We start from the raw sequence: 18,229 nt of genomic DNA, 5'->3' as shown, positions 1-18,229 counted from the left end.
ATAGTAGGTGGCAAAAAATGACCTAAATGAAAGATCTCTGTGAGTGAGATCCCGGTGGGAAAAAGGGGCCATCAAAGAAGGATGTACCTTTCTCTGAAGGGAGGAGAGAACTTCTGCTTTGATTATGGCCTTATCTAAATAAGATTGGAGTTTGTGAGTTTAAGAGGCTTCCATAGCCTTGGCAGCTCATGACAAGAGCCTAGGGGATTACTGAGGTCATAAATAAGAGTGTCAGTTGGCCGGTGCTGTAGCTCACTAGGCTAATCCTTCGCCTGCAGCACGAGCACCCTGGGTTCTAGTCCCGGTTGGGGCGCCAGGTTCTGTCCCGGTTGCTCCTCTTCCAGTCCAGCTCTCTGCTGTGGCCTGGGAAGGCAGTGGAGGATGGCCCAAGTGTTTGAGCCCTGCACCCGCATGGGAGACCAGGAGAAGCACCTGGCTCCTGGCTTCGCATCGGCGCAGCACGTCGGCTGTGGTGGCCATTTGGGGGTGAACCAACGGAAGGAAGACTTTTTCTCTGTTTCTCTCTCTCTCAATGTCTAACTCTGCCTGTCTAAAAAATAAGAGGGTCAGTTGTTAAATCAACAATAGGAGTCACTGTGCACTTGCTCCCCATGTAGGACCTCTGTCCTTAATTTGTTGTACTATGAGAATTAACGGTAAAACTAATCTTCAAACAGTACTTTATACTTTGTGTGTCTGTGTGGGTGCAAATTGCTGAAATCTTTATTCAGTGTAGAGTTGATCTGTATATAAAGATGATTAAAAATTAATCTTAATGAAGAATTAGATGGGAGAGGGAGTAGGAGATGGGATGGTTTGCAGGTGGGAGGGCGGCAGGTATGGGGGGAAGAACCGCTATAATAGAAAAGTTATATTTTTGAAATTTATATTTATTAAATAAAAGCTTTCTTTTAAAAGCAAATGGGGGAAAAGGAAGAAAAAATAAAAAAGGTATAGTAGGAGATAACATGTGAGTTAAGTGTTTGGGCTCTGGAGTAAGTTGTTTTTTTTTTTTTTTTTTTTTTAAGATTTATTTAGTTATTTGAAAGGCAGAGTTACAGAGAGGCAGAGGCAGAGAGAGAGAGAGAGAGAGGGCTTCCATCCGCTGAATCACTCCCTAAATGGCTGCAACAGCCAGAGCTGAGCCTATCCGAAGCTAGGAGCCAGGAGCTTTTTCTAGGCTCCCATGCAGGTGCAGGAACCCAAGCACCAGGGCCATTTTCTACTGCTTTCCCAGGCCATGGCGATGAGCTAGATGGGAAGTGGAGCAGTCAAGACTTGAAACGGTGCCTATATCAGATGCCAGCACTGCAGGTGGCAGCTTTACCCGCTATGCCACAGTGCCGGCCCTGTAAGTCAGTTTAATTCAGATTCTGAATTTACCATTTACTACCTGTGATCTTGGACAAATTACTGAGCTGTGCCTCGGTTTCCTCATATATAAGAAGTATTCATTTTCTTAAATTAAATGTATAAAATGTAATACAGGGGCCAGCGCTGTGGCTCACTAGGTTAATCCTCTGCCTGCAGCACCGGCATCCCATATGGGCGCTGGTTCTAGTCCTGGTTGCTCCTCTTCCAGGCCAGCTCTCTGCTGTGGCCCAGGAGGGCAGTGGAGAATGGCCCAAGTGCCTGCATGGGAGACCAGGAGGAAGCACCTGGCATCTGGCTTCAGATGGGCACAGCGTCTGCCATGGCAGCTATTTGGGGGGTGAACCAACGATAGGAAGACCTTTCTCTCTGTCTCTCTCTCACTGTTTAACTCTGTCAAGAAAAATAAATACAACTAAATCTAAAAAAAAAAAAGTAATACAAAGCATTTAGTGCAGTACTTTACATATATATAAGGTTATTCATAAAGAGCCCTCCATGTTTTGAATACTTTTAATTTATTAATATTTATTATTCCTGCAGGACATTCTTGGGAAATAATAATGGTATTAACCTAACCAAGAATTAACTGCATACCTGCACTGCTTCTGTCATTTTTGATGCTTTCTGGCAGGGGCAGATTTACATAAGAAAGTTCAGTTACAGACCTAGAATAGTCATCAGTTAAACAACATTAACTGTAAAAAATCTGAATGCTTCTGCATGTTCAGTGTTTTCTAAAATCAACACCATAAAACAGTTGAAAGAAGAGCAAAAGTGCTTTATAAAATATTTCATACCTTTGCATATGATACATTATATACTGTTTGCTTATATATTTTGAATCATTTATTTTTTTTCAATATTTATTTATTTGAAAGGCAGAGTTACATAGAGGTGGAGAGAAAAGAGGGAATGAGGGAGGGAGAGAAGGAGGGAAGAGAGAAAGAGAGAGAGAAAATTAAGTATGAGTGAATCTTCCATCTGCTGGTTTGCTCCTCAAGTGGCCACTGGAGTTAGGTCAGGCTGAAGCCAGGAACCTAGAACTCCATCTAGTTGTTCTACATGGGTGGAAGGGGCCCGTGCATTTGGGCTATCTTTCACCACTTTCCCAGCTTTCCCACGTACATTAGTAGGAATCTGGATCAGAAGTGGAGCAGTTGGGACTCTGACCGCTGCTCATATTTGGCTGTGGCACAGCATTGACCCCTGTTTCTAATTGTTTCTTAATTTAAGGTCTATTTGAGTTCTCTCTCTAGAGTATAAATTCTTTAATATGGCTTACCCTTTCTAATGCTTGTCACAGAACTTTTGGATAGAAAAACACATTGCTTAATTTGACGCTTTTTTCCAAATGGTGGTGAAAGTGTTTACAGTTTAAGAAATTTTTGTCTGTTTTTAAAATTAGGTCTGGGTAGACCAGGTGGATAAACAGGGGTTCTTTTGGGTAATACCCTGAATAAAAGCTAAGCAGTTCCTCGTTTGCTTTAAGCAATTGCTAGTGAATAGGGATATTTCTAAACTACTGTATATTTAGCATTTCACATGTTTGTTTAGAAAAAAGGAATTGAGATGTTAATTATTTAGTGCACTGATAGAAATTGCTATCTAGCTGAGTTACCACAGAGTTAGGTTTTGTCAGCTAAGGCAGATGAGTTTTAGTAATTCTGTTTCTTTGTTTAGGACCTTGTAAATGCATCTGACAGTGATTGTAAAAATTTATTGCTATCAGGGCCAGCACTGTGGCACAGCAGGTTAAGTAGCGACCTGCAGTTCTAGATCCCATATGGGCACTGGGTCTAGTCCTGGTTGTTCCGCTTCCAGTCCAGCTCCCTGCTAATGGCCTGGGAAAGCAGTGAATCATGGCCCAACTACCTGGGTGGCTGCACCCACTTGGGAGACCCGGAAGAAGCTCCTCACTCCTGGCTTCGGTCTGGCCCAGCCCTGGTCCTCCCAGATGTTTGGGGAGTTAACCAGCAGATGGAAGATCTCTCTATGTGTGTGTGTCTAACTTCTCTGTAACTCTTTTAAAAAAAATGTGTTGCTATCGTACTATAAATTTGATCTCTGTGACCATTTCCTTTTCCTAAAATTGCTGGATGGCATACATTTGTTTCTTTAATTAAATTTTTGTTCTCAGAATCATTTAGTAATTTAATGAACCATAGTACCTCTTCCCTTAGGATACTTTCATTGGTGACATCCTGAGGATGGTAAAAACAACAGCAAAGACCAGGAATCAAAATTAGTTTGAAAATGTAAATATTCTTAGTGAACATATCTTGTGAATTGTTAAACTGGTGTTTATATTGTTCTGCTGTATAAAAAGAAAAACTAAAACTTTTTTGTTAAATTGTCCTAATACCAGTTTAAGTAATTCAGTACATCACAAAATATCAGTAAGCTTCACATTATGTAGAATACAGGGACTTTTTTTTTTTTTTTTTTTACAGGCAGAGTGGACAGTGAGAGAGAGAGAGACAGAGAGAAAGGTCTTCCTTTGCCATTGGTTCACCTTCCAATGGCCGCCGCGGCCGGCGCGCTGCGGCCAGCGCACCGCGCTGATCCGATGGCAGGAGCCAGGTACCTATCCTGGTCTCCCATGGGGTGCAGGGCCCAAGCACTTGGGCCATCCTCCACTGCACTCCCTAGCCACAGCAGAGAGCTGGCCTGGAAGAGGGGCAACCGGGACAGAATCCAGCGCCCGACTGGGACTAGAACCCGGTGTTCCGGCGCTGCAAGGTGGAGGATTAATCTAGTGAGCCGCGGCGCCGGCAATACAGGGACTTTCAAAAGTATATTCTATTATGGACGGCGCCATGGCTCAATAGGCTAATCCTCCACCTTGCAGCGCCGGCACACCGGGTTTTAGTCCCGGTCAGGGCACTGGATTCTGTCCCAGTTGCCCCTCTTCCAGGCCAGCTCTCTGCTGTGGCCCGGGAGTGCAGTGGAGGATGGCCCAAGTGCTTGGGCCCTGCACCCCATGGGAGACCAGGATAAGCACCTGGCTCCTGCCTTCGGATCAGCGTGGTGCGCCGGCCGCAGCATGCTGGCCGTGGTGGCCATTGGAGGGTGAACCAACAGCAAAAAGGAAGACCTTTCTTTCTGTCTGTCTCTCTCACTGTCCACTCTGACTGTCAAAAAAAAAAAAAGTATATTCTATTCATGATAAAAAATACTCATTAAACTAGGGAAAGATACTCTGATGAAGAACATCTATGAAAACATCCTAAGCTAGAACTTAATGGTGAAAGACTAGATAGTTTCCTGCAAACATTAGGAGCAAGTAAGGATAATTGTATAAATTTTATTTCTGTACAGAAGTGAGCAAAATAAAAATGAAGAATGGAAAATAAAATTAAGGAAGCAATTCTATTTACTTTAGCATGAAAAGCAATAAAGTATGTAGGGATAAATTTAGCAAAATACATTTTTATTTGGCCTAGCAGTTAAGATGCCTGATAGGATCCATCCCATATTGGAGTACCTGCTTTAATTCCCAGCTCTACTCCTGATTCTAGCTTCTTTTTAATGTGGGCCCTGGAAGGCAGCAGAGATGGCTCAAATAGTTGGATTCCTGCCACTCATGATAAGTTCTGGCTCCTGGCTTTGACCCTTTGGCTGTTGTGGACATTTGGGGAATGAATGAGCAGATGAGAATCCTCAGCCTTGCTCTTGCTCTCTCTGCCTCTCAAATCAATAAGTTAAAAAAAAAAAAGAATGTAAAATGTACTTCAGAAATTATAAAATACTTATTAAAAATTAAAGAAGACCTTAATAGAAATACATTTCATGTTTATGGATTAGAAGACTCAGTATTATTTAGAAAGCAGTGGTCTTCTAATTGATAAACAGATTTAGTGACTTATCAAAATTTAATTGCCTTTTGCAGAAGTTGATAAGTGGAACTCTGTATTAGTTTCCTAAGGCTGCCGTAACAAATTACTAAAAGCTAGGTGCCTTCAAAGTACAGAAATTTATTGTTCCACAGATCCAGAAAGTAGAAGTCCACAATCAAGGAGTTGATCAGGGAGCGTACTCTTTGATAACTATGTACAAGGATGATCAAGGATACTTAAAAAAAAATTCTTGAAAAAATGGAATAAAAGTAAGAGTTTATTGTGCTGCAATGTTATGAAAAAAAAATTCATGGATTTAAGAAATTGCATCAAAAAACCCTCACTTAAAATTTTTTCCATGAATTTTTTGGTATCTCCCTGTATTGGTTAGTTTTTCATTACTATAATGAAATATTCTAGGCAGGCTAACTTTAGAGAAAGGAGGCTTATTCAGCTCATAGATTGGGAGGCTCAGAGTCCAGATAGCATTGTGCAAGCTTGTGCAAGGGACCTCGTTGGCTGCATTTACCTCATTTAGATGGCAATGGTATGTGCATGTGTAAAAGAGAGATAAGCTTGTGAATCAAGAAGCTAGAGAGTATATCAGTGATTGGGCTTGCTCCTAAATTTACTCTCGTGAGAGGTTAGGTGCTTCCACAAGAACTACCTTAATTTCGTCTGAGGGCAGTTCTCCCAGTAATCTAAAAACTTCCCACTAAATCCCGACTCTTAAAAGGTCCACACCATCTCCTAACATCACCATACTAAGTGCCACACCTCCCATATATCAACCCTTTGGAGAACACACTCAAACCACACCTGAATCGTTGTAGGGAATAATCTTCCTTGCCTCCTAGTGCCTGATGTTTGTGAACAATCCTTGGCATTAGTTGTCATGGTCACTTCGATGTCTTCTTCCTGTGTCTTATTATATCATCTTCTCTCTGTGTGTCTGTGCTTAAAATTCTCTCTTTATACAAGGACACTAGTTGTATAGGATTAGAGCCCACCTAAATGACCTCATTTTGACTCAATTACTCCCATAAAGACCCTTTTCTAAATAAAGTCACATTATTAGGTACTCAAGGGTAGAAGTTAGTGCTTCCAGTTCAGCCCATAACTGACTCTGAAAAGTTCAAATGAAAAGAACAGACTTGGAAGTCTCTGATTTCTCCATTTCAGAATTTACTAAAGCTATAGTAATCAAGCAGTGTGATACTTATGTAAGGATAGACATAGAGATAAAAGGAGTGCAGGGGGCCAGAGTTGTGGTATAGCTGGTAAAGTTGTGGCCTATGATGCCAGTATCTCATATGGGCTCCAGTTCATGTCCTAGCTGCTCCACTTCCAATCCAGCTCTCTGGTAATGGCTTGGGAGACACAGTAGAAGATGACCCAAGTGCTTGGGCCCCTGCCTGCTATGTGGGAGACCTGGATGAAGTTCCTGGCTCCTGGTTTCAGACTGGCCGCCGGTTCTTGTCCTGGCTGCTCCACTTCCTATCCAGCTCTCTGCTGTAGCCTGGGAAAACAGTAAAAGATGGCCCAAGTCCTTGGGCCCCTGAAACCGTGTGGGAGACCCAGAGGAAGCTCCTAGCTCCTAGTTTTGGATTGGCCCAGCTCACTCCGTTGTGGTCATCTGGAGAGTGAGCCAGTAGGTGGAAGACATCTTTATCTGGCTCTCTGTAACTCTGCCTTTCAAATAAATAAATAAAGCTTAAAAACACACACACATGCATACACAGTGTATTGTATAGCAGGATCCTTTACCCTTGTGATTGCATGACTGGCTGGGAACTGCGGCTCTCTGCCACTGCCAAACCTCACAAAAGAGTATCATACTACATACCACTTTTTTCTAGCCCAGGAAAAGATCAGAATTCACAATTGGAAGTACAGTTTCTACTGAATACTCTCACTTTTGCACCATTGTAAAATAAAAAAATCTGAGGTCAAATCATCGTTAGTTAGAATTTGGTTGTATTTGCAATCTATTAGTGAAATATAGTAGGTATAATTTAATGGTTAAATGGTTGAAAGTTGAAAGGTGAAAACTAGGTTTATAACTCAGTGTTTTCAATTTATCATGTTCATTTGGCTGCCATGAAATCTTGTACTCTCAAGGCAGAAATGCATCTAAAATTTGTATTTGTACAGTCTTTTCAGTTTATAGATAGGGAAACTGAAGCCTAGAAGAGGTTTCTTTATGTCCCCAAGGTCATAAACCAAACAATAACATTGTAAAAGATTGACCTGCTTTTGTTTTTTAAAAAAATAGCATATTGGTTTTTCTCACAAACATTTCCTGCCTGTTGTGCCCCACTGAACCTTTTAAGTGACTTTTTTTCTCATTCTGATGCCTGGGAGACTCTTTTTCTCCTTAAGTTTAACAAGGATACTTTTTTCATTCTGAGTCTCTCCTTTTTGGCATATAGTACTTTTTTGTCCTATAGACAACATTTCTCTCAATTTTAAGGAAATTTGTCTCTTTTGGTACTTTTTCTATTTATTTGTAGAATTTGTAGAATTCAGACTTCCAACAATAATTATTCTTGTGTAGAATCATCTTTCTTCTCTACATTTCTCATCTTTTCCAGTTAATCTCTTGATTGATTAAATTGGCTGCGATTTCCTCTTCTCCCCTCCATTGATTTTTTTAGTATTTTTTTTTTCCTGTTTCTAACTTATAGATTTGTGATTGTCTTGCTAAGCTAAAAAATAAATTGAGAACTGTGGTAGCTCTGGCTGCTGTAACAGAATATCATAGACTTGGGTGGCTTTAAACAGAAGTTTTTAGTTTTGAAGGCTGGGAAGGCCCAAGATCAAGGTGCTGGCAGATTCAGTTCTTGGTGAAGAACCTCTGGCTTTTAGATGGCTGTCTTCTCACTGTATCCTCCTATAGTGGAGATACTCTGGTATCTCTTCCTCTTGCAAGGGCATTAAACCCTTCATGGGAGCCCCACCCTCATGACCTCACCTAAACTTAATTGCCAAAGACCCCACATCCTGATACCATCATAATGGGGCTTATTGCTTCAACTTGTTTATTTTGGAGAGGGTACAGAGATTCAGTCCCTAACAATATCTGTGATCCAATCCCTGCAGGTTTATTTGGAAAAAGAGTTTTTTCAGATTTTAGTTAACCTAGGATTCTTGGAATTTCAAGATCATTGTAGGTTGTTTGGATGAGACCTAATCCATTGACAAGTGTCCTTACAAGAGATACATAGAAGACAACAGACACAGAGTGGAGAGATCTGAACGTAGAACCAGAGATTTGGATTATGAAGCCACAAGGACACAATTCAAGTAATACTACCAGCTACCCACAGCTAGACGAGGGAAGGATTGGATTCTCTCCTAGTGCTTCCTGAGAGAATACAGCCCTGTCAACATCTTGATTTTGGATTTCTAGTCTTTAGGACTGAGAATAATAATTTGTTACTTTAAGCCACCCGGTTTGTGGAAATTAATTACGACAGCCAAAGGAAACTAATATAAACACCAGCAGTATCCTTTTTTAAATCTGTTGTTTTATCACTTTATTTTTGGACTCTTGTTTTACTTATTTCATATTCTTAAGTTCTTCTGTAGCGCTATACTCTCGGAAGGAAGTTTTTTTCCTCCTTAGATTTTCTCCCAGTTATACTTTTTGGTTTGTATTTGTATGTTTTTCCTGCCGTATTTGTGTCACATCTTTTATTTTTATATAATACTCATTAATGAATTCTTCTTTTTCATTCTGTTCTTAATCTTTTACTTTTCTCTTAATGTGGCTGTTGTTTTTAACCCACTGTTTTGTAGCCTGATGGGTGTGATAGTGTGGTAAAGAGGGAGGTGCCTGTAGTTGATTGCAGTCTTTTTGAAGATCTGTTTGAGCATCAAATCATAGGTTTGTTCCATTTTTCTGGGCTTCCTTTTATTTCTTCTACTTAATACACTAACCTGTAAGATTATGGTCTTACAGATTATATATTACGAACTTTCTTGAGTGAAAAATATTAAGGGTAGATCTTTCCTACTCTACCATGCTCTCTCTCAACAGCTGCCTATGGCATTTTCATGGCCCACCTTTACCATATCAAAGAATGTTATGGACAGTTGTCAGTAAAAACAATTTTCTTTTTTGTTGTTACTGGAAGAAAAAGAATAGTGATACTGATTAATTTCACTTTTTCTACTTACATGACAAATTTTTTTCACTGATCATAGTTTTCTAAGCATAGCATGGCAAATATGTCTCATTTTATAAATAATTAGAGGCCATTGACTTCTCATTAACTTCAGTTATATTTAAAATATTTGGTAGCTAAAGTAGTTAAAGTATTTATCTGATTTTTTTTTTATATAGCCAGTATGGGGGAGATGGTGGATCTTCTTGAGTTGCAGTGACTATGTATTATCAGTCATTTAATTAGACTTAGTGCTACTAATATGGCCTGCACTTTCTGTCAGTCAGCCTACTAACATTAGAGAATACTTAACAACAAAACACAAGTGATGTACATAGCATAAATAAATGAAAGTAATATTTTATAATAAAGTCATACAAGTGACTAAAATGCAAGTACTTAAGTGTAAGGTTACATCTCTTTTTTATTTTTTCACTGACTTTCTTTTTTTATGAGTATGTGTTCCAGTGCTTCTACAGAGATATAAACGGGCTTAGCCAGCAGACGCTTAGCAGGCTTGTGCTGGTCTTAATTCTAGTTAATCATTAAGTCAGGTAGATAATGGTAGGAGATGATAAATACCACCTGAAAACAGGCTATATTAAGAATGTAGGTATTTCCCACAGATAGAGTTCTATTTTAAGAGGAATTGTCTCTTAGCTTTATGTCCTTCTTGGGACACTTCAAGTTATGAGTAAGCAGTGTGGGAGATACTTTCCTCTGGTATGGATCTCCTAGGGTGTTTTTTTCCATGACCCAGTAACGAGAGGATCCAGCCAAACCTGATAGGCAGCAGCAGTGGAACCAAGTCCTATTGTAGATCCACTGTGAATGTAGGAATGTGTCATTTCAGTGGCCTTCATTTAATAGAGCCTAGTTAGCATCTCTACTAGCAAGTTTGGTACGGAGAAATGGTATACTTGGACTAACCTATTTGAATTATTGCTGGGTTCTCTTAAAGTCTGTTTGTGATGGGGGGAGGGGATTGGAGAAATGATAAGCCAGGTTTTAGAGGCAGGAAGATTGGTGCAAATTTAAAACTCAATATGGATTTGAATCCAGGAATTAGAATTAATTGTGACAATTATTTATTTTCCTATAGACATTTCCTTGTTAACAATAAACATAGCACTTATGTAGTTGTAAATTAAAAATTAATCATCGTTGAAAAATGTATGGTATATCTTGTAGAAATGAAATTAATGACTGATCTCTTATTACCGGGCTGTTTTATTTTCCAGAGTTAAAGAGATTCTTTTAAAGTTGTTAGGAGGTACTCTGACTTGTAGTTATTGTTTAAAAAGTTAAATTGTGGGGCCAGTGTTGTCATAGAGGGCCAAGCCACCACCTGCAGTGCTGACATCCTATATGGGTGCCCGTTTGAGTCCCTGCTGCTGTACTTCTGATCCAGCTCCCTGCTAATGTGACCGGAATAGCAGCAGAAGCTGCCCAAGTGCTTGGGCCTCTGCACCAACTTGGGAGACCTGGGAGAAGCTCCTGGCTCCTAGTTTTTGGCCTGGTCCAGTCCCGGTCATTGCAGCCATTTAGGAAGTGAACAAGCAGGCGGAAGACCTCTCTGTCTCTGCTTGTCTCTCTGTAACTCTGCCTTTCAAATACATAAATTATTTCTTTTTAAGTTAAATTGTAGGGGCCGGCGCCATGGCTCACTTGGTTAATCCTCTGCCTGTGGCGCCGGCATCCCATATGGGTGCTAGGTTCTAGTCCCGGTTGCTCCTCTTCCAGTCCCACTCTCTGCTGTGGCCCAGGTGGGCAGTGGAGGATGGCCCAAGTGCTTGGGCCCCTGCACCCGCATGGGAGACCAGGAAAAAGCACCTGGCTCCTGGCTTCGGATCGGCGTAGTTCCAGTGGTAGTGGCCATTTGGGGGGGTGAACCAACGGAAGGAAGACCTTTTTGTCTGTCTGTCTCACTCTCTCTCTCTGTCAAATAAAAAAAAAGTTAAATTGTAATGTTAGGTGTATTTTCCCCTCCCCCTCAATTATACAGAAAAACTTTGGCTGATAAACAGATTATATTTTATAAGGAAGTTCATCAATTATTTGGGAATTTAGAATACATTTTTCCATAGGAATTTTTCTTACAGATTTATTTTATTTATTTGAAAGAGTTACAGAGAGAGGTAGAGCCACAGAGAGGTATTCCATCTGCTGGTTCATGTCTGAATTGGCTACAATGGCCAGAGCTGAGCCGATCCGAAGCCAGGAGCTTTTTCTAGGTCTCCCACGCAGGTGCAGGGACCCAAGCACTGGGGCCATCTTCTACTGCTTTCCCAGGCCATAGCAAAGAGCTGGATCAGAAGAGGAGCCTTCAGGACTTATGAAACGGTGCCTATATCAGATGCCAGCACTGCAGGTGGCAGCTTTACCCGCTGTGCCACAGTGCCGGCCCTGTAAGTCAGTTTAATTCAGATTCTGAATTTACCATTTACTACCTGTGATCTTGGACAAATTACTGAGCTGTGCCTCAGTTTCCTCATATATAAGAAGTATTCATTTTCTTAAATTAAATGTATAAAATGTAATACAAAGCATTTGCAGTACTTTGCATATATTATAAGGTTATTCATAAAGAACCCTCCATATGTTTTGAATACTTTTAATTCAGTAATATTTATTATTTATTATTCCCACAGAATATTCTTGGGAAATAATAATGGTATTAATCTAACCAAGAGTTAATCACATACCTGGCTGAGCCAGGAGCCTCTTCCTGATCTCCCACTTGGGTACAGGGGCCCAAGGACTTGGGCCATCTTCTGCTGCTTTCCCATTAGCAAGGGAGCTGGATTGGAAGTGGAGCAGCTGGGACTCATTGGGATTCCATATGGGATGCTAGCGCTGCAGGCTGGGACTTTAATCGGCTGTGCCACAGCGCTGGCCCCCATAGGAACTTTTATAAATACATAATATTAAAATGGTTAGGTTCCCAGGCTACCCTTTAACAGCTTAATAATTAAGCTATGATTAGCTTAAATGTCTCTGTTTACAGTGACAAATTATAAAGAGTAAATAAAAAAGGCAACAGCACCCTGTATGAAAAATAGACTCACTGCCCCCCCCAAATTGTAGGAATAGTAATTAAACAAAATTTTTTTTTAAAAATGAGGATTAGTTTTGAAAAGTTATCCAGAATGCTGGTAATGGATTGATATAGGGATTTAATCAGAGGGAGCTAAGCAGTGGAGATTTGTGGGAGTCTAACAGGCCTTTCTGGGTACTTTTGAGGGCTTTGCAGGAGATGGCATTGTTTTCTCTTAATATTGGTACAGAGTGATTGGTACATAGTGGAAGTGCTATCCTTTGCTTACCAGCTATGGTTAGGATTGCTTTTTAACTGTTGAAAAATACGTTCTAAGTTAGAATACAAATACAATCTGTTTATCCACTAAAGCTTTTCTGTTTAATGAGAGTAGGGGAGATACACCTAAAATATTAGTTTATCTTGTTAAACTGTTGTTATAGAGATAGGATACCTCCTAACAACTTTATAAAGATAGTAGGGAAAAGGAAGAGTGAATTTCCTTAAGTAGCTGAGATTTGAAGGCACAAAGGTAGAGTAAATCTGGGATGTAGGTTTGAAAAAGAAGTTGCTTGGGGTAGATTTAATGGTTGAGGTAAGGGAGTGTGTGGAGAGTGTAACGTGTGAATGATCCCTGATATAAAAGAGAAAAGGTGATAATATTAAAGTGATGCAATCCTGGTGTTGGTCAGAACTGGTGCTGGCTACTTTGGTGTTTTTGAACAAACTACTTGAGAGTTGTTTTTTCATCATGTTGAACAGCAGCCCCTAGCAATACTTAAATAGCTTTATATATATTTAGAATATTTCTCTTTAATAAATTCAATTATTTTTAAGCAATATGTTTCTTGAATTTATGAAAGGTAAAATATTGCGCTTTAGCTAAATTAATAGGAGTTTCCTAAAACTGTTGTATGAGTGGAGGAATTTTTTCTTCATATTCCTCTTTTATTGATTGATCAGAAAAATGATGCTCCCCTACTTTTTCACTTCCCAGTATTTTTCATATTTAGAATAAGCCGACTTCAACGCCCTCCCCATGAAAAAGCAAAGCAGGAAGTATTCCTTCTAGTCCTGCAAAAAGCAGTTGTTTTCAAGTAGTGGATTATTGCTTTGTATCCTAACAAAGTTGTTCAAATGTTTGCTATCAGTTTACTGATTTGATTTTCCTCAGGGGAATTCTGTCTCGCCTTTTACTCATTTAGATGATTTGCCTCTCAGGCTTATATCTGAAGTAAAATGAAGCAGTTTTATTTTAAAAGGTATCTGTGATTTATATTAAAAAGTATAAGGACTCTTACTGAAAATATGATTATATTGGGCTGTTAACTTTTATGGATTTCTTTTGAAGTATAAAAGGTTTGTCATTTCCATTTTTATAGGCATTGGAAAGTATACTAGGATTGGAGAACCTACTTTGGTTGTAGTCTTCAATATTACTAAATAATCCTTAGCAATTTTAGCTATTTTTTTGAGCTTCTGTTCAGTTCCCTGTTTTGGTGTTGGTTCTCTCTTTCATAAGACTATTGCTTGGATGAAAATATGCTTGATTCCAGTTCATAGATTTTAAGTAACATAATGTTTAAGTTCGGACTTGAAAATTAACATGATATATTCTAATTTTTGGTTTATTGTTTGGGTTTTAGAAGAAAATTAATTAAATTAAAATTAGTTCAAAGAAAGTATGGATATTTCAAAGTAAAAAGTTGGATAGGTAATAGATATTTGAATCAGAATCTTGTAAAATACTTGAAATTTTCAGTTTTGCTGAATACAAGATTAATTTGAGGACCTGAACACTTGTGTGATGTTTATGGCATGGTCCTTAGCAAAATTATATAATAGGGCATAGGTGTTTGGAGTAAATGGGCAGATTTGAATATTGTGGGTATGTTTTGTTGAAGGGATTACTTTGCGCGAATTATCAAAACCTTGAGTGTCTTAGGTTCTCTCATTTTAAAAATGATTCTTTTGAGTATGTCACAGGATTGTTGTATGAATTATATAGTATATTATGATTCTTTCTCAAAATATGGTGGGACTTAATTAAGAATCATTTGTATTAAATATATTAAAATATAGTTTTTTAAAAGAGATATATTTATTTGAAAGGCAGAGTGATGGAGGCTGGGGGAGTGGGGGAGAAGAGGAAGAGAGAGATCTTCAATCTGCTGGTTCACTCCCCAAATGACTACAATGGCAAGTCTGAATCAGGCTGAAGTCAGGAACCTGGAACTCCATCTGGTCTCTCAAGTGGGTGGCAAGGAAAGCTGCTGCTTTTCTTGGTGTATTAGAAGGGAGCTGGGTAGCTGGGTCTGAAACTGGTGCTCAGATATGGGATGGCCACATTGCGACAGTGGCTTAACCTGCTGGTTTACAACACTGACCCCTGTAGAGTTTGTTTGTTTCCTTCTCTCTTTCTCATCTTTTTTGGAATGTATAACTATTTATTTATTTCCCCATATAGTTTCTTGAGTCCTACTGACCTTTCTGGGGCTCAACATCCAGAATTGTCATTTAGTAAATCCTCTCAGGCTATTCTTACTTCCATTGTGAGTGTTGCTTGTAAACTATACAATGATTCTCAAGGAATATACTTAATATATATTTGCTATAAATTCACTTAAGACCTGAGATACGTCATTTGCCCAGTTCCTACCCATTGCTGTATATTGATTCTCCAAAGACACCAGAATTGTTTGGAGAAAGGTTATAAAATAGAGTAATTCTCTTGCTTGTGAACAAATACACATGTGTCAGATTGGGTTATTTATTTTTGCTACTTGTTGTTGGCATGTTTTCATTAAGTCCTCTGTTCTGTTCTACTACTTGTAAAGACTTTTTCTAGATTCCTCATCCCCTCAGATTTTACCTGAACAAGGACAACCATAGGAAGAAGCAAAAGCACTGTCGTGTTTGCATGAAGCAGTCACTTGTCAAATCTTAACATTCTTTCTGTTTGAATGATTCTTAACATAAATTCAATAGCAAAGAGAGTGCTGAGTACTTTACTTTGTTTTTCCCTGCCTGCTAATTAGGAAATCAAATTCCCATGCCCCACCCCATCTTCCTGAATCAGAACCTGTGTAGGATACCTGTCATAGTTGCAATCTGGGTTTTAACAGTGCCGCTGGGTGGTTCTGATTCACACTACAGTTTTTTTTTTTGTTTGTTTGTTTGTTTTTAAGATTTAATTATTTGGGCCGGCGCCGCGGCTCAATAGGCTAATCCTCCGCCTTGCAGCGCCAGCACACCGGGTTCTAGTCCCAGTCGGGGCGCCAGATTCTGTCCCAGTTGCCCCTTTTCCAGGCCAGCTCTCTGCTGTGGCCAGGGAGTGCAGTGGAGGATGGCCCAAGTACTTGGGCCCTGCACCCATGGGAGACCAAGAGAAGTACCTGGCTCCTGCCTTTGGATCAGCGTGGTGCGCTGGCCGCAGTGCGCTGGCTGCGGCAGCCATTGGAGGGTGAACCAACGGCAAGGGAAGACCTTTCTCTTTGTCTCTCTCTCTCTCTGTCCACTCTGCCTGTTTAAAAAAAAAAAAAAAGATTTAATTATTTGAAAGGTGGGTAGAGTTACAGAGAAGGAGAGACAGAGATCTTGCACCCACTGGTTCACTCCTTAAATGGCTGCAATGGCCAGGGTTGTGCCAGGAGCCAGGAGACTACCCCATGTCTCCCACGTGGATTGCAAGGGCCCAGGAACGTGGGCCATCCTTCACTGCTCTCCCAGGTGTGCCAGCAGAGAGCTGAATAGGAAGTGGAGCAGCCTGTGCCCATATGGGATGCTGGCACTGTAGGCTTCGGCTTAACCCTCCACACCACAGCACCAGCCCTGCTTGAATACTTCCTTATGCTGAGTAATAAGCACTAGGGAACTGTAAGTGACTGAGATAATATCTGATTTTCCTGAGACCTCTTAGTGAAGTGAGGGCTCACACTCTTAGTAGGGCCCAAACAGATTGGTAAAAGGGTATAGGGGAGCAGAATTATGGTTGTTTTTTTTTTTCTGTTCCCACTGCTAATAATTGAAGTTGAGAAAATCTTTGAGTTATATTTCTAAAGGAAATACAAAGTGAGGAACTGAGGACTGTAAAGTTGGACAAATTTTAAAACAAACTTATTCTTGTAATGAAGTAGAGGCTTCATGAGCATTCACTTTTAAAAAAGTAACTGACTAACCTATGTTATTTAATCATCACAGTAGCCCTGTGAAGTAACAGTTTCTGTGTTTTACAGGTATTAAGCGGTAGAATGCATGGTTTAAACCTTGATACAACTTCAAAGCCCGTATTTTTACCACTACACCAATTATGTTTCTCTCCAGGGACTTTTTTTTGGAGAGATTTTATGGATTAATATTGTGTCTTCCTGTGTTTGAAAAGAACTCTGGAGACCTTTGTTTATCTCCATCGTCTGCCACCCTATGTTTTTCTGTTCGTTTCTAGAAGTGTGATATACAGGGAAAACATTTCCAAAAGCCAGTCTCTATGATAATGTTTTGGTTTCCCTTTCTCCTTTTGTTTATTCTTTCCATCGCTGTAGAATATTTAGTAATTCTTTTCTTTTTCGCAGTCTCTTGGATAGAATCATATGGAATCATTTGTACATGAGTAGTATCTTAGGGAAAAGACCTTATTAGAAAAAAAATTTATATCATAAGTTTACATAGAAATTACCCTGAATTTTTTTCCTCCATGCTGTTGATCATTAAAGTTGGTTTGATTGATTCAGCTGTTCAGATTGTTACCTGCCCTCTTCCCTCCTCCTGCATGGGCTTGTTAAATGTTATTTATTATCTTCATGTATTTTAAAGAATAGAGAGAGATTCTTTATTTGCTGGTTCATTCCCAACATGTCTGCAATAGCTAAGGCTGAGCCAGACAAGCCAGGAGCCTGAAACTCAATGAGTAGCAGGAAACCAACTGCTTGAACCATCATCTGCTGCCCAAGGTGCATCTTTTCAGAAAGCTGAATCTGAATTGGAACAGAACCTGAACCCAGGCACTCCAGTATGGGATGCAGGCATTCTGTGTGGTGTTTTAACCACGGTGCCACAACAACTGCCTGCCCCCTTTTTCTTTCTTTGAAGTTTTATTTACTCCAAGGTATGTGAGCAGTTGCACTTGTAAGCTAGGATTCCATATCATAGAATAGAGCCCCTGTTTCATGACAATTCATTCTAGAATTTGTCTGATTCTGATTCTGTGAGCCTCACTTCTTTATTACCTTTATTTTTATGTTGTGCTCATGTTTCTAGCAGTTTTGTTTACTATGGAGAGAGCATCTTGCTTTAATAGAGGTTCTTTAGGTAGTTGCTTAGAATAAAGAGTTGTTTGAACTCTGATTTTAAAATCCTGAAAAATTGATAGTGGCCAGTGCTTCCCATCTGTCAATCTTAATCTTATCTGACAACAAAGTTTTTTTTTTTTTTTTAAGTAATTTATATAATTAAAAATATTTATTTATTTATTTGAAAGGCAGTTACAGAGAGACAGAGGCAGAGAGAGTGAGAGAGGTCATCCATCTGCTGGTTCATTCCCAAATGGTCGAAACGGCTGGAGCTGAGCAGATCTGAAGCCAGAAGCCAGGAGCTTCCTCCGGGTCTCCCACGCAGGTGCAGGGGCCCAAGGACTTGGGCCATCTTCTGCTGCTTTCCCAGGCCATAGCAGGGAGCTGGATCAGAAGTGGAGCAGCCAGGACTCAAACTGGCACCCTTATGGGATGCAGGCACTATAGGTGGTGAGTGTTCCTGCTTTGCCACAGCATCGCCGTCTATAATCATATTTTAAAGAGTACTGTCTTACTGTTAAATAT

General features: G+C 39.8%; 1 protein-coding gene across 7 annotated transcripts in view; it reads left to right on the top strand.

Moving 5' to 3' along the window:
- The window catches only part of GSK3B (glycogen synthase kinase 3 beta), a 218,602-nt gene that overhangs the window by 50,712 nt on the left and 149,661 nt on the right, over positions 1–18,229 (top strand). Inside the window, exon 1 of one of the 7 annotated variants that reach the window (XM_008266874.4) lies at positions 7,917–8,516. The exons of the other annotated variants lie outside the window; for them this stretch is intronic. Within the exon in view, the coding sequence (XP_008265096.1) occupies positions 8,492–8,516 (25 nt within the window). The 5' untranslated portion in view covers positions 7,917–8,491. Of the gene's footprint in view, positions 1–7,916; positions 8,517–18,229 lie in introns of those variants that run through there. 7 annotated transcript variants of the gene reach the window in all.

Source organism: Oryctolagus cuniculus, chromosome 4 (assembly GCF_964237555.1).
Source record: "Oryctolagus cuniculus chromosome 4, mOryCun1.1, whole genome shotgun sequence".
Lineage (NCBI taxonomy): Eukaryota > Metazoa > Chordata > Mammalia > Lagomorpha > Leporidae > Oryctolagus > Oryctolagus cuniculus.
This window is presented reverse-complemented; position numbering and strand designations above follow the sequence as displayed.